This window comes from Pestalotiopsis fici, assembly GCF_000516985.1.
Source record: "Pestalotiopsis fici W106-1 unplaced genomic scaffold PFICI_Scf_1, whole genome shotgun sequence".
NCBI lineage: Eukaryota > Fungi > Ascomycota > Sordariomycetes > Amphisphaeriales > Sporocadaceae > Pestalotiopsis > Pestalotiopsis fici.
Window position 1 is genome coordinate 3459983 of NW_006917091.1, and position 14703 is coordinate 3474685.

The window sequence follows — 14703 nt, forward strand, 5'->3', positions numbered from 1 at the left end:
TCAAAGTTGGTTTTGGTGTTCTGGCGCCTCGGTTTCGGGTTACAAGGATTCAGGGCAAGTTTTTCGGTCTATATTTTTGGTTACCTCTGAGTCGTCTTTTCCATCTTTCAATTCTTATTTCATATGTTACTAGGAATAATTGAAATGCACAATAAAATCAAAAGTGCTACCAAACAGCTGTTCATTCGTTCGGGTGATAGATTAGTCCCAGTCTCCGATATAGCTGATGGAATCGACAATGTGAATATCTCGTCCGCTATAAAAGTTGGTACGTAGTAGGTAAGCTGCCACGCGCCACGGTAAGAGCTAGCAAAAGAGCTCAACGAGACGCTATTCGTTGGCTCAGGCGCCCACTTATAGCGAGAGTCGGGCGAGTTCCGCTGACATCATACGGGGAAAGGTATTGTAATAGTGTGCATGCCACTCGCTATGGCGCATGGAGATTAGAAGAGCCGAGCACCTGCGCGAGTCTGGGCTGGCTTCCAAAAAAGTTACCCCGCTACTCCGCAAATCGGCGGCTGGATGGTCAAGGCCCAAAATTTCATGTGGACATCGGACTCCGTGCTGATGGAGGAGGAATGGGACCCTTGGATGATTCCGACTGACTAGTGGTAGTTGTGTGTGACTCTTCTTTTGCCTGAATAAAGTCAATTGAGAGCTATTCTGGTCATTATCATCATATTCACTTCATTTGGTTGTCTTGAGTCTTGGTTTTCAAACATCAACTATTCCAATTGTCACCTCAAAGCGACCGACTAACCCGGCATCTCCATCACCGACTACCATGGCGCCTTTCCCTCCCCCGCCAGTCAACACCATTGACTGGTCCAACGTCGGCTTCCGCGTTCGCGAAGGTAAGCAATCGACCTCGTCATGACTGGATATATCCTCGGACTATACTCCTGGCAGCCTACTGACTCTTTGTCCGCGCTCTCCAGTCAATGGACACGTCGAGTGCCACTACTCGGTCAAGACGGGCAAGTGGACTGCTCCCCAGTTCGTCACGGACCCCTTCATCCGCATCCATGGCATGGCACCTGCCCTGAACTACGGCCAGCAGGCCTACGAGGGTCTCAAGGCTTTCCGCACCCCCTCGGGCGACATTCAGATCTTCCGCCCCGACCGCAACGCAGTCCGCCTGCAGCACTCGGCCTCCTTCATCAGCTGCCCGCCCGTGCCGACTGACCTGTTCCTCGACGCCGTCAAGGCCGCCGTCGCTCTCAATGCCGAGTACGTGCCTCCCCACGAGACGGGCGCCGCCATGTACATCCGCCCCCAGATCTACGGCTCCAGCGCCCAGCTCGGCCTGAGCCCGCCCGAGGAGTACATGTTCTGCGTCTACGTCCTGCCCACTGGTGTCTACCACGGCACCCACCCCGTCGACGGCCTGATCCTCGACGAGTTTGACCGCGCCGCCCCGAACGGCACCGGTAGCGCCAAGGTTGGAGGCAACTACGCCCCCGTGCTGCGGTGGAGCGACCGCGCCAGGACCGAGGGCTACGGCATCACCCTTCACCTCGACAGCGCCACCCACTCCGAGGTCGACGAGTTCAGCACGAGCGGTTTCATTGGTGCCCTGACCGACGGCGAGAATGTGACTCTTGTTGTACCCGACACCAAGAACGCCATCCAGAGTGTAACTTCGGAAAGCATTACTTCTATCGGCGAGAGCTTTGGCTGGAAAGTCGAGCGCAGACCCGTAAGTGAATCAAAATCCTGCTTGTGTGCGGCGGCTCGGTAAAAAGTAGAACATGTCAAAACTGACCAGGGCACAAGATCAAATACACGGAGCTCCCTCAATTCTCTGAGGTCATGGCTGCAGGAACCGCCGCGGCGCTGGTTCCCATTCGGTCGATCTCGCGGCGCTTTGACCCCGCAGCACCGGATTCCATCAGCTCGGCCGTCAAGCAGCACCCTCGCTTATCGACGGAAGGCAAAGTGGAAAAGGTTGCCTACATCCCAGCCAGCCAGGAGGACGCCGGCCCCATTTGCGTCAAGCTGCTTACTCAGCTCAAGGGCATCCAGCTTGGCAAGGTCAAGGACGAGTTCAACTGGTGTGCGGCTGTGAGCGAGGCCGACACGCAAAAGGCCACCGGCGTCCCCAAGGTTACGAATGGCAACGGCCACACCATTGATCAGATGGATTAGGCCAATCCCATGCCCCGTTGAAGCAGCGTCAGTTCCGCATGAGTTCTGGATTACCCAATTTCATGACCGAATCTCCAAGTACGAAGGATAAAAAAGTATTTTGGAGAAGAAAAAAGCAAGAGAGACGGCCTCAGAGGTCCGGCGATTAAAATTACTACCCTAGAATACTTTAGAACGATTCTTTAGCTCACGTCATTAGAATACATTCCTCTTCACAATGCGCTGTTGGCTCTTTTCGCTCCCGGATAAGTAGCAAGTATCGATGCTATAATGTCTTGTCCATTGTTTGACAGATCTGCATAAACGGGACATGACAGGTCGAGCAATGGTGTAGCCAGTGCATCGGTCAAGATCCCAGCAGGCACCGAAAGAGCCTCGTATAATGTGCTGAGGCTATTTGGCCCAAATGTCTTTGCAATCTCTAGGGAAAAGCAAATCAAGTTATTGCCCTCGAGCAAGGTGGCCGAATTCAGCAAGCCACCGGTAATGTTGGAAAGGTCCAGCCCGGTAAAGGTATTGACCTGGCCTGTATTTCCGCCAATGTCCAGCAGAAATGGATGTTTCTTTGACCATTTCAACAAGTCGAGGTTGAGATCCACCAAACCCCAAGGAACAGGACGTCGATACCAATCATCTGGCATTCTCTCGTGACCTCTGTGGTACACCATTCCAGACTCGCCAGTCTCATTGTCAACGACAGCAAAGAAGGACTTGAACATGGCCTTGGCTATTCAATCATTAGTGAAAGCTTTCCTTATCGTGGACATGATAACGGAGCTTGAACTTACTAATGACACCGTCCAGACTGCCCTCGGAGTAATTACTCATTGTCCGCGACGTCAGCGCGTACCCACCCGTCCGGGGCAAATATCCAGTCAATGGGCCGTACCAAAAGTACGGATTGGTAGCAACCCCTTCCTGCCACCGGGCCGCCGAGATGTCACCCACGTCGTCAAACGTGAGCGGCGAGTCGACGCCATTTGCGCCCCATAGATACACCTCGAGAAACTTGGTCATGTTCATGTCCCACGCGTTGCCCGTCACGTACAGGTCGTCGCGCGTCAGCGACCCGTCCGTCTCGATGAAATTGTGGCTGCCGTCGAGGCCGCGGGGCTCGCCTAGTAGCAGTACGCCGTCGACGAGGTTGGTGACGCGCGGGTCGACGCCGCCAATGGAGAATTGGGGATCAAGTGAGGCCGGGTTGCCCGTGAAGACGAGTGCGAGCGTGATGAGGACGACGGCGAGGTCAATGTTCATGTTGTAAACTGGGTTTTCCAGGCCGGGTTTGATCAGCTCATTGATTTGCAAAATAGCTCCAGCAGGAAAAAGATCCGGAGCCCGAGGATTCTGGTATTCTTACCCTCGTGTACCGCGATGAGCAGCTCCGTAAACGTCGTGATGCCGGTATGCGCAATGTAGCCGTGGTTCGCCAGCGCATTGAGACCCGGACACGGCCCGCGCTGATCACCGGCGTCAAAGTCGGGCGCGGCAAAGGCGTGTTTGCCCCCGACATTAACGGGCTGGGTCACGTCGCGCTGGACGAGGGTGCCGTTGATGGCTCGCTCGTGGATGCGCGCAATGGTCTCGCGCAGGCCGAGAAGCGCGCCATCGTTTCTGGATGTATGGCTTGCGATGTGACTGAGTGACGGAAAGCAGAAACTTGAAGGGATCGACAGGATCGCCAGAACTGAACAATACGTAGGAAATCGCATTGTTGTGAGGTCTCGTCATAAGTCGCAAAGTAGGAGTTGAGCAGCGACTAGTGAAGAATACAGACAGCACTGAATACATCTTGACGAAGAAATCATTCACGAGTCGACCGTCGTGACTAATACACGGAATGCGACTGTACTCGTCTGTGTCCCCCTTGGACAGCACGGAAAACGGCTGGCCCTTGCAGCCGGGACTCTACATGTAGATGTATAATGATGACTGAACGAAAGGGGAGACTTTTCTGAAGATCATGATGCATCTTGAATATTGCATCTTTGCATGAGCGTGCAGATGACAGGGGTTTGTATGCAGTGCGGCCGTTGCGTCCGGATTTGTTCAACTGTGCCGCGCAGAAGCAGTCATGTTTCATTTCTATCTCCAGGGCTTTTGAGGTACGAATGCAAGTGATGCTTGTTTTAATGATGGCAAAAAGAGGTGAGATCTCCGGAAGACACTATTAGTAAGACATGAGTATATATTAGGTCTACACCTATCATAACTGTGACGCATCAACCATGACATTGTGCCAGACGCTATTTATACTGCAAAACTCTTCTGGCCGGCATTTCTTTTTCAGACCAGGGCAGAATCTCAAAGAGACACTTTTCAGAGACAGCCTACATAAATGTTGAATGTAGCGCAGGATTACTTGAATAGTATCTTGCTCAGTACGTCGACGCCTCGCGGATCAGCCAATTGTGGGAAATTTCAAATCTCGAGTTCAAAAGCTTGAATGAAGAGACGCCTTCCTTTCCAGACCGGCAACAACACACTGCTGATGATGGGCAGAGAGTAGGATATATGCTGTCGTGTAAACGTATGTGACCAGTGAGACCTCACGCCGAGCAGCGTATTCAGTCAATTGAAACGGTCAATGGAACACGAGATGTGATCCACATATCAATATTTTAAATGGATTAAATATTGTGTTTTCATTCATGGCAATGCGATGCCAATGAGCAGCTTGCGCAAAAATATGTACAAATCGCAATGCAACACAATAAGGTTCTATGAGAACCGAAAAAAGGATGAATATATTTATTGATATGTCGCAGCACCGTTCAATATCATGACAAAGCTCCAATTAGTGCAGATACTCCATGCATCTAGTCCGCTAGCATGTCATGTATAACCTAAATGCGAGGGAAGATCAGGTTTCCGAGTACCTTGCAGGCTCGTCGTAGTTGAGAGAGCCTGGGCCAGAGTCTTTGTAGGTAGTTGTCCCCATGAAATCCTAGATCGTCAAGAATACTTTTTCCTTCTTACTGCGAAGCTCAGAATTCCAAGACCGTTTCCTCCAAAGACACGCATCCATATTTGTGATGAACATGTCAAAGCAAGAACCCATAGCGTCCACAAAGCAAAAGTCGCCCAACATCACCCTATAACGCGATATCATGGCTGTCACGCAAGTCATCATTGGCTTCTCCCAGCATATCCTTTCGATTATTTTCATAGTCGCAGACATCATCGCCACCGCATGCGCGTTTGTCGAAACACTTCTACCTTGGGCCTTTGATCTCCCCAGCACAACCACCTTTCGCGCATTCACTGATCTCTCCGCGATAACGGTTGCCCCGGACTTTGCTCCGGATTTTGCCGACACCATCCCCGAATATGCGCAGTATGCTCGAGTGTCGGCTTTGGTCTGGCTGTTGAGTGCACCGTGCTTGGCCATCGTGGAAGCAAGGTTGGACTTCTTCAGGTCACCCGTTGGGACGCTGCTTCATCCTTGGACCAAGAAGAGCAGGCGTGTGGCTTGTGTCATCATGGCCGTGCGGATATGGCTGCTCCTGGCCACATATAATGCCATCGTGTCGCAATTTTTTCAAACTGGAGACCTCCTTCGCTTTGCGGTCACAGTGCCTTTCTGCGTCATGTCGCTATGATGATAAATGGGGAAATTCGGCATGGCGAGGGACATTTCCTTGGACAGGGTTATTTCTTGATTTCAGCACGGGGCTGGGAAAGGCCGAACAGCTTTGCGGGGTGGATTATTGGCAACTACTGTGTACTGATGAGCCTCGAGTATTCATGCATTATTACATTACTCTGAAATGAAAGTCGTTTCGTGTTGGAATAGGAAGGGCACATGTACGTGACAAATGTGATTTCGTTCGAATTATTCGATACGTAGGCCCCATGCCCAGCCAGTTTACTTCTTGGGTGATTTCAAGCCAGCCTTTAACTCCAAAGCTTACGTTGAAATGTATGCTGTAGTCGAGAACCAATCGTTATGTAGAAGAAACGTTTATTCATCAAGTTGACAGAATCGGTGTTAAATACCCATAGAAAAAGGAACTGGGCATTTGGAGTACGTGTGTGTTTTTCTCGGTAGCTGAAGTGGGTAAGTACCAAAAGATTCTCCCGTCAAGTTCCCGAACGAATTTTCTTTCCGACTTTGCCTTCTGAGGCATGGTATTTCATTGGAGAAGATGATCTAGAGCCGTCTGTCCTTTGCTACGTTCCTGCAAGGGGTAATGAGACCGATTTTGTCGATGCGGTTGACGAGATCGTCGCTGCAGCTAGGGTGAACGAAAATTGGCTTAGCCAACTAGCAAAAATGGTTTTGATCTGAACGGAAAGGTAAAAATAGTTATCGGGAGAGGTTAAATACTTTGGCCATTGGCTATTGTGTCTGCGCTATTCAAGTTTGGTCTATAACCGGGCTCGCGGGCCATACAGTCTGATACATAAGCGTGTGACGGGGAAATCGGTTTCGAGATCCAGAGTAACTTCTCACCCTCTCACCCTTCTCCAGCGAATCACATCCGAGTGTACAACAGGTTTTGCTCCTTGCCATGTTCTGCCTTTGATTAAATGTGCCAAGACACGATGGCCGAGTCTAACACCCTACGTACATGCGATGCAGACCCCTATATGCAAGGCAGCCCTATGCTATGTCGAAAATTTGCCGGTCCACTCATCACAGTGTTTCATGGACAGGGAAGGGGTTGAGATTTTTTTTTTTTCCCCATGGACATGTTCTCGCCTCTTGTTCCCCGAATATCGGGCACCAAGTTGGTGGAGAGGGCAATGGCCACAGTCTCATTACGGGTAGAACATGCGAATTCCTTGGCTCTATTGTTATTAACAACATCTCATGAATCTACTAACGCAAACGTAATGCTGTGAGAACGATAGCAGGAAAATAAACACTTGGTGGTGCATGTCTGATGTGTTTCTGCGCAATCATAGGCTTTCCTTCTAATTTACTTACTTGGCTTGTGTTAGATACAGCCAAACCAGACATGTCGCCTTGCATTCATGTCCGGATATAGCGACTCCAAGACACAAGCCCTAGGCCCTATGTGTGTATTTTTTCTCATACATGCTTTTTTTTTTTTTTTTTTCCCCCGGGGAACAACTTTGTGGGTTGATAACCTCTAGTATCATGTCGGTCAATCTCTGTCACATAAAATCTGCAATTCAAGAAGTGCTTACTAATATTTTGAGTAATAAGAATACCATTCCTAGTACAACTGTACGAGGTGAATTTTGTCACATTCATAATATACGAGCGAGAAAAAGGAAAAATTTACAACCGGAGATTGTGGTCAGCAGGGCACCGATGGACGCTATACTATGTCGGATTTTGCGGAGCTTACTGGCCAATCTGCGTAGTGCTATACTAGAATGTGAAGAGTAAAGTTGGGGATAAACAAACTAGGGGTCTGAATTGTGATACGCTGGACGAGTGGGTACGGGGATTCTCCCTTCTCGAGTATAGAATTCTGGGCGCCCCATGGACAAACAAAAACAAGCGCGGAATTCCAGACGGTCCCTGCGTTGCGAAGAGTCCAGGATCAATCTCTTGAGCGAATAAATCTGTGCATTTGCCGCAGTACAAACCTTGAAATCTGGAGCCTCGGAGCTTGCCGTACTCACGCTACTACTATTACCTACCTACCCGTTCACTCAATGTGGGATGGGGGGGACACTGCTGCTGCGGGATTTCCAAAAAGGAGCGGGAAAGTCAAGTGAGGAGAGAGGAGGCCTCCCTCCAGAAAGCCACTCGTCAACAACTAGTAGCTACATTAGGTAGTCCTCGGCTGCCCTAGCTCACGGTCAATTGCTGTCATGCAGCATGAGATATGGGTGTCTGCAGAGAGCGCGCGGGGTGATAAAACAAATAACAAAATCAATGATGAAGGAGGACACCCTTTTGAAAATGGAGTGTTTCTTTTGATTCTAATTTCCTTCATTCATTGGGGAAAACTCTCAGTACGTAAGAGCCTGAGGAGAAACGTTGCTCACCAACACTTGACCTGATCTGGGGGGTGGGTGCGGCCTTGAGATTTGGATTCCAGACTAGAAAGAGATGTGTTAAGTCCGAGCATCCGGCTACGCGCTGTCTGATTGGCTCAGAGCGGCAGCTCCGGTCATATTCATTCACATTCGGTGGAGCGCCCATTTGGCTTGTATCAAGCTTTTCCAAGCTGCGTAATCCGATTTCCCCTACGACTCGACATGCCGGAACAAGGATATGTCAGGCATCACTAGCAAATGTCGAAAAGAGTCCACAGCTCTAGCTTCGGATGAGCTTAATCGACCTCTGTCACACCGCTGAAAGTTCTCGAGTGACGTTCATGGAACTGGCCCTCCTCGTCAGCATCACTTGTCGGCACGAGCAACCCAGAAGCATCCGACGCTCCAGACTTCAGCGTCGTTGTAACACTGCAAAGTGAGACGGATAATTCAGCTTGAATGTGATTCAACAATGAGGATGGGAGGGGAAACAATCCAAGGCAATAATAAGCGATAAAGGCACATTCAAGATGCATATCTCGACTTATTGCGAATCTGCCTCCTATGAGGAGTAGAACCCCTGATCATCTTGCCCGATCGGGTCTTTCCCGACCAATAAGCAGTCCACGTTTTCGTCTCTGAGGTCGACAAGTGGGTAACAAAGCTACAGAGCACAATGTACGTACCTCTTTCGAGCTGGTGGAAACTTGAATCGGGTCGCTACGTTGAAAGGTATGCGGGGGTCGACATGCCGCTGGAGCCTGTATGGAACATGGCTTGAACTTTGCTCCCAGACCAAGGCCAGACCTCTTTCAGTCTCTGGCGCAGGAGCACAGTTGCACCTCGTTCTGTGGATCGCGGTTCGGGGTATCTTGTCCAGTGGTTTGCCATAGATATCATGTTCGCAAAATACATTATCATAAGGCTCTGACACATGCATTGAGCATGGGTGCGGCTCTGGTCTCCGAAGCCGTTGGATCGATGGGCAGGCAAATTTCCCTGCTCTTCGGGTCTGCCGCCACGGCGGGTGGCCCATGGTTTTCCATGTTGTATTAAGGGCACCCTGCGCGTCCTCACATGATTTTCCCTCGTGCTCTTCCTGCTCCTGTCTACTCGAGATTGCTCTTACGTACATCTGGCCGCTGTCGTTGGTCGACCAAGGTAAAATTACGTTGCTCCAATTGTTGCATTTCCGTGTCTCCTTGCGAAAAAGGGAAAAAGGGCAGCAGTAATGGTCACACAACCAACGACGATCCGCATCGCCGATGATGCCAACGAGCCCGTCAAGCCCGACCTCTCTGCACGGGCCGGTGGCATCTACGATGTCCGCGCTCTGTCTCGGGTCGGCACCTCTGCCAGCCGCCGCAGCTCCTCCCGCCACTCCCAGAACAGGCGGCCCGAACAGGACGGCGATGTAGAAGATGGCGATTGGCGCCCCGAGGATGGCGGTCGCAAGAAGCAAATCTTCAAGGGAACGACGTTGCTTTGGTAAGCTAATTCACACGCCTCGATACATGAAAAGCGCTCTTCTGAGGATCAGTCTACTAATACTCATCTTTTTAGGCTGGCCTACCAATCTACTGGTGTAATCTACGGTGATATTGGAACGAGGTATGTCTACATATTCCATGGTGTTGATGCTGATCACTTGTGACTAACACAATCTTTTTCAAGTCCCCTTTACGTATACTCGTCCACGTTCACCTCGGTCCCAAATTACAATGACGTCCTCCAAGTTCTGTCCCTCATTATCTGGTCGCTCACAATCATGGTCACACTGAAATATGTGGTGATTGTTCTTCATGCCGACAATGATGGTGAGGGAGGAACATTCAGTTGTTACTCGCTACTTACCAGATATGTAAGTGATACGATCTTTTGAACTGGGAATACTTCGTCTTCAGCTGCTAAACGGTATTTCTCAGGCCAACATCACACAACGCGACCCGCGTGAAGCTCTCTTGGTAAAGATGGAACGTATCAAAACCCAGGACCTGCACGATTCGAGCAAGAAAATTCGGTCCGGCATGGAAAAGAGCCCGTTCATTCGCGGCCTGCTAAAGTTCATTGGAGTGCTGGCTGTATCCATGGTCATGGCTGATGGAGTTCTTACTCCTGCCCAGTCTGTCCTCGGCGCGGTCCAGGGTCTCAATGTCGTCAGTCCCGATATCTCGACTTCGACTGTTGTTGGCACCACTTGCGGAATTCTGGTGGTTTTGTTTGCCATTCAACCGTTTGGAACCGCCAAACTTGCCAACTTCTTCGCACCCATTGTCATTTTGTGGCTGGGCTTCAACGCCGGTTTTGGTATCTACAACCTCATCAAGTTCGACCATTCCGTTCTCAAGGCCTTTTCGCCATATTTCGCAATCGAGTTCTTCCGCGAGAAGAAGACTGAGGGCTGGAGAATGCTTGGAGGTGTTCTGCTTGCCTTTACGGGTGTCGAGGCCCTCTTTGCAGATCTGGGAGCATTCTCACTCCGTGCTATTCAGCTTAGCTGGCTGTGCTATTGTTATCCGTGTCTGCTCCTGGCCTACATTGGTCAAGCCGCCTACATCAGTGTGCACCCAGAGGCCTACTCCAACCCGTTCTATAACGCGGTGCCCCCAGGAATGCTCTACCCTAGCTTGGTTCTGGCAGTGCTTGCTGCAATTGTGGCATCGCAGGCCATCATTACCGCAACTTTCCAAGTAAGATTACACGTTCTTTTCAATCCATTATTCCCTTGCTAACAAAATTACAGCTCACCAGCCAGATCATGAAGCTATCCTACTGTCCTCAAGTCAAGGTTGTCCACACATCCAAAAAGTTCCACGGCCAGCTCTACGTACCTTTCCTCAACTGGATCCTCATGGCCTTGACTATCCTTGTCACTGGAGTGTACAACAATACCACAAGTCTAGGTAATGCTTACGGGTATGATTCTTCACTGTTCATCCCATCTATGACTTTTCAACTTACAATTCTTTAGTGTCTGTGTCATGTTCGTCACCTTTTTCGACACATGCATGGTGACTTTGGTTGCCCTGATTGTCTGGAAATGGCCAGCCTGGGTCGTCTTCCTCCCGTGGCTCTTCTTTGCCACCTTTGACGGCCTCTACATCTCCTCGTCGCTAGTCAAGGTGCCCGACGGCGCTTGGTTGACCCTGACCATATCTGGAGTCCTCGCCTGTCTGTTCCTGCTCTGGCGTTTCGGCAAGGAGAGCCAATGGCGTGCAGAGGCCGAGGACAGATTCAAGCCTTCGACCTTGATCACCAAGGATACTGATGGTGGCCTTTCATTGTCTGACCGCTGGGGCGGCGGCTCTCTCAGCAGGATCAAGGGCTTGGGTATTTATTTTGACAAGACTGGAGTCCTGACGCCCACGGTCTTTACACAGTTTGTGTCAAAGTTTGGCGCCATCCCCGAGACCATGGTATTCTTCCACCTGCACCCCGTCGAGGCGCCGACCGTGCCAGATGCCGAGCGGTACTCGGTCTCGCGGCTGGGTGCCATTCCCGGATGTTACAGACTTGTCATTAGCCATGGATACATGGACGAAGTCATTTCACCAGATCTCGCACTACTAGTGTACGAGCAGGTCCGAAAGTTCATCGTCCGCCAAGCCTGCTCCGAGGCTCTGCCCGACGAGACGGAAGCGCCCGAGGAGTCGGTCGCCACGTCGACGAGCTACGACCAGGGCGTCGCCGAAGGTATTAGAACGACAACGGCAGCCTCGTCTTCGGGAGGAGACGAGGATGAAAAGGGCAAGGTCCGCGAGCCAGCCGAGCTTACCAACGAAAAGGTCAAGGAAGAGGTGGCGCATCTCGACCGTGCCTTTGCCAACAAGGTCATGTACGTGATTGGCAAGGAGCAAATGCGCATCAAGACATCGACGCGTCTCTTCCGCCGGGTGCTACTGGCAACATTCCTGTGGATCCGCGAGAACACACGCGCAAAAATTGCGAATCTGAGACTCTCCATGGACAGAGTCGTCGAAGTTGGATTCGTCAAGGAAATCTAAGTTTTTTGTCTTTTTTCTCTTTTTTTCTAATCCTGTTGCAGTTGATGACATGAGCGCCCGGAGTTTGGTCACAAAGTATTAAAGATACCATCTACAAATATCATGACAAACAATATAGAGAAAATATATTGAATCTTTCCAAACATATTGTTAAACGGGACAATGGCAAGCCGAAGCTTGGATATCTGTGAGCGGCTCGTAGAGGCATTTGCCAAGAGCCTTGTTTCGGCTGTAGAGACACAGCAAATTAGACTTTTGTGTAAGGGACCAACACCGTAGAGATGCATATCTTAAATGGCAAAGCGTCAATGCCATCCCTTTCTTCAATTTCGCTACTCCAAATTTTAATCTAGCCCTGCTCATGCAAACATTCATAGTGTTTCTCAATGAAACAAGAATTCTACATTGAAATAGGGTACAATCCAGGGAGAGCTCTTCGGATTACTTCCCTGGTGCGCGACGGGCCGAGCAGCATCAATTCAACGACATTCCTGAAATAGGGGACATAGCGTAATCTGAGTCATAGCTAGCCATCATAGCATTCCTGTAGTTGTAAGGTAACGAGATGGGCATTCCTTGGTCGAATCGTCTGTTTCAAAATAGCCTCCCTTCCTCGAGGCTTGGTATTTGTACAAAATCATTCTCGTAGGCACTTGTTTGCTGCCCAACTCCATGTTCTTCTAAACGGTGTGGCTTTCTAGAGCGTTGAGCTCAACAGTCAAAATGGATTACCAAATCACCGCACGATTACGGATGGCTATACGCTTGTTTGCCATCGCAGTATTTGTTGGCCTCGTCCAAGGACAAGGCTTCTATCTCGAACCTTTTACATGCACAAGTGCTCAGAATTGGGTCGATCTCGGTTGTTACGATGCGACAGGCACCCAACCTTTCACCTTTGCGGTGCAAAATGGGTACAAGAGTGAGGATCCTTCGCGAGCCTATGCCAACTACAACATTGGCGGAAACAATATCAACAGTACCGTAACTCCCAATTTCTGTACCCAGGCCTGCCGCGCCCATGGCTTCCGCTACGCCTCTCTCTACGACCGTCAATGTCGCTGTGGAACCGCCCTCGGCACAAGTTTCTTCGGCAAAAGGTCTTCAGATCAGACTTGCTACTCCCAGACTCTGTCCACGGACGCAACCCCCTGCAGTGGTGACAGGTCGGAGAACTGTGGTCAAGTTTCTGGAAATACCAAGGCTAGAATCTTTGTCGACCCTTCGTTTGAGGCAGAACAGAACCCAGCATCCATAGATACTGCCGGCCTGGCCTCGTCTTATGGATATCTGGGTTGCTTCAACAAACCCAACTTGCCGTCTGATGACCCAAACAGGGATACGCTCCAGGCAAGCCCTCAGGCCTGTTTCGAAAATTGTGCCAGATATGGATTTCCATTGACATATGGTAAGCATTATAGCAAGAAGGCAAAGTACTTGTCAATCAAGCCTCTTCTTTGCCAAGACTTGTAAAGCGTCGTGGAAATAGAGCTGACCGACTCGACAGTGAGTTGCCAAAAACACATGTTTCGTAACGATTAATAGCCGATTCTAAGACTCTTCTACGCCTCAGATGTATTACAACGGAAAGTGAGTTCTCTTTACCGATCAGATTGACATGGTTGACTAAAAAAAGGATTACAGCAACCAGGTGAAATGCGAGTGCGGTACTGACTTTGGAGTGTCAGCGCGATCGTATGATGACAGCGTGAATACCCAGAATAACAAGAAGTGCGATTTGTCCTGCTCAGCCAGCGGCACACAGTGAGTAATGACACCTGCATATGACAAGAGAGTACAAATGCTGAATCAGCTTCAAGTGGTTGCGATCCGACAACTCAGAGGTGCTGCGGAGATGCTAACTTCCAGATTTATCCGGTATACGCCAATCCAAGGCTCATGGGTTGTCATATCCCTCGAATTCCCGGTTACTACCAGATAGAGGCCAATGGAGGACCCGCAACACCTATCCAAAACTCATACTCCTGTATCGCCACACCATACAGTTTGTCCTCGCGGCGGTCCTCTTCAGTGGCCTATGCCAGCACCGTTGGAACCGTTACGCGCTCCGCCAGCTTTGTCGGGACGGCCACGGCAACGCGGGGCGCGTCAACTCTGAGTTATGTCCAGTACGGTTGCTACGATGGCGCCGTGAGTTCAGCACTGTCCTACAATGGTGCAGTGGCCACGGTTGAGGCATCCGTCACGAACGTCGACGTGGACAAGTGTGTGCAATACTGCGCCAGTCAAAGCAAGGACTGGGCCGCCGTTGGTGGTTCCCGGTCCAGCACTAGATGTGTCTGCGGAAGCACCTTCGGAACCGGCTCGGGACCAATTGCCATGGACTATTGCAATGAGCCGTGCCAGAATCCCGCCGTTGCACAAAATTGTGGTGACGCCAACAGATTCATGGCCTACGCCGTTGCCGCATCTGCGACTGGAGGTCAATGGTATCAGGCTTGGTCGTCGTCAATCACCACCCGCCTTGTACGTATTACCAGATCCTTTCAGGGCCAGACTTGTAGTCTTTAGCCTTTTGACCGACATTGCTGACTGACATGATTGCATAGTATGGCTGTACTGGAAGTGA

At 50.4% G+C, this 14703-nt stretch overlaps 6 protein-coding genes across 6 annotated transcripts; 5 read left to right on the forward strand and 1 right to left on the reverse strand.

The window, feature by feature from the left end:
• Window positions 1–784: 784 nt before the first annotated feature.
• PFICI_01041 (uncharacterized protein) lies at window positions 785–2148 on the forward strand (the record flags this gene model as incomplete). The annotated part of the gene is made up of 3 exons (XM_007829622.1): window positions 785–854; window positions 939–1699; window positions 1777–2148. 3 exons carry the CDS (start codon window positions 785–787, stop codon window positions 2146–2148), a joined length of 1203 nt encoding a protein of 400 aa, XP_007827813.1.
• Window positions 2149–2360: 212 nt separating this feature from the next.
• Window positions 2361–3860, reverse strand: PFICI_01042 (uncharacterized protein; the record flags this gene model as incomplete). Its single annotated transcript, XM_007829623.1, has 3 exons — window positions 2361–2875; window positions 2937–3413; window positions 3509–3860. The coding sequence occupies 3 exons, from the start codon at window positions 3858–3860 to the stop codon at window positions 2361–2363; spliced, it is 1344 nt and encodes a 447-aa protein (XP_007827814.1).
• A 1398-nt stretch (window positions 3861–5258) lies between these two features.
• On the forward strand, window positions 5259–5750 carry PFICI_01043 (uncharacterized protein; the record flags this gene model as incomplete). Its single annotated transcript, XM_007829624.1, has 1 exon — window positions 5259–5750. One exon carries the CDS (start codon window positions 5259–5261, stop codon window positions 5748–5750), a length of 492 nt encoding a protein of 163 aa, XP_007827815.1.
• Window positions 5751–9340: 3590 nt separating this feature from the next.
• Window positions 9341–12113, forward strand: PFICI_01044 (uncharacterized protein; the record flags this gene model as incomplete). The annotated part of the gene is made up of 6 exons (XM_007829625.1): window positions 9341–9597; window positions 9673–9720; window positions 9784–9970; window positions 10035–10799; window positions 10853–11025; window positions 11081–12113. 6 exons carry the CDS (start codon window positions 9341–9343, stop codon window positions 12111–12113), a joined length of 2463 nt encoding a protein of 820 aa, XP_007827816.1.
• A 723-nt stretch (window positions 12114–12836) lies between these two features.
• Window positions 12837–13586, forward strand: PFICI_01045 (uncharacterized protein; the record flags this gene model as incomplete). The annotated part of the gene is made up of 1 exon (XM_007829626.1): window positions 12837–13586. The coding sequence occupies one exon, from the start codon at window positions 12837–12839 to the stop codon at window positions 13584–13586; it is 750 nt and encodes a 249-aa protein (XP_007827817.1).
• A 100-nt stretch (window positions 13587–13686) lies between these two features.
• PFICI_01046 (uncharacterized protein) lies at window positions 13687–14645 on the forward strand (the record flags this gene model as incomplete). The annotated part of the gene is made up of 3 exons (XM_007829627.1): window positions 13687–13703; window positions 13758–13877; window positions 13934–14645. 3 exons carry the CDS (start codon window positions 13687–13689, stop codon window positions 14643–14645), a joined length of 849 nt encoding a protein of 282 aa, XP_007827818.1.
• Window positions 14646–14703: the final 58 nt, after the last annotated feature.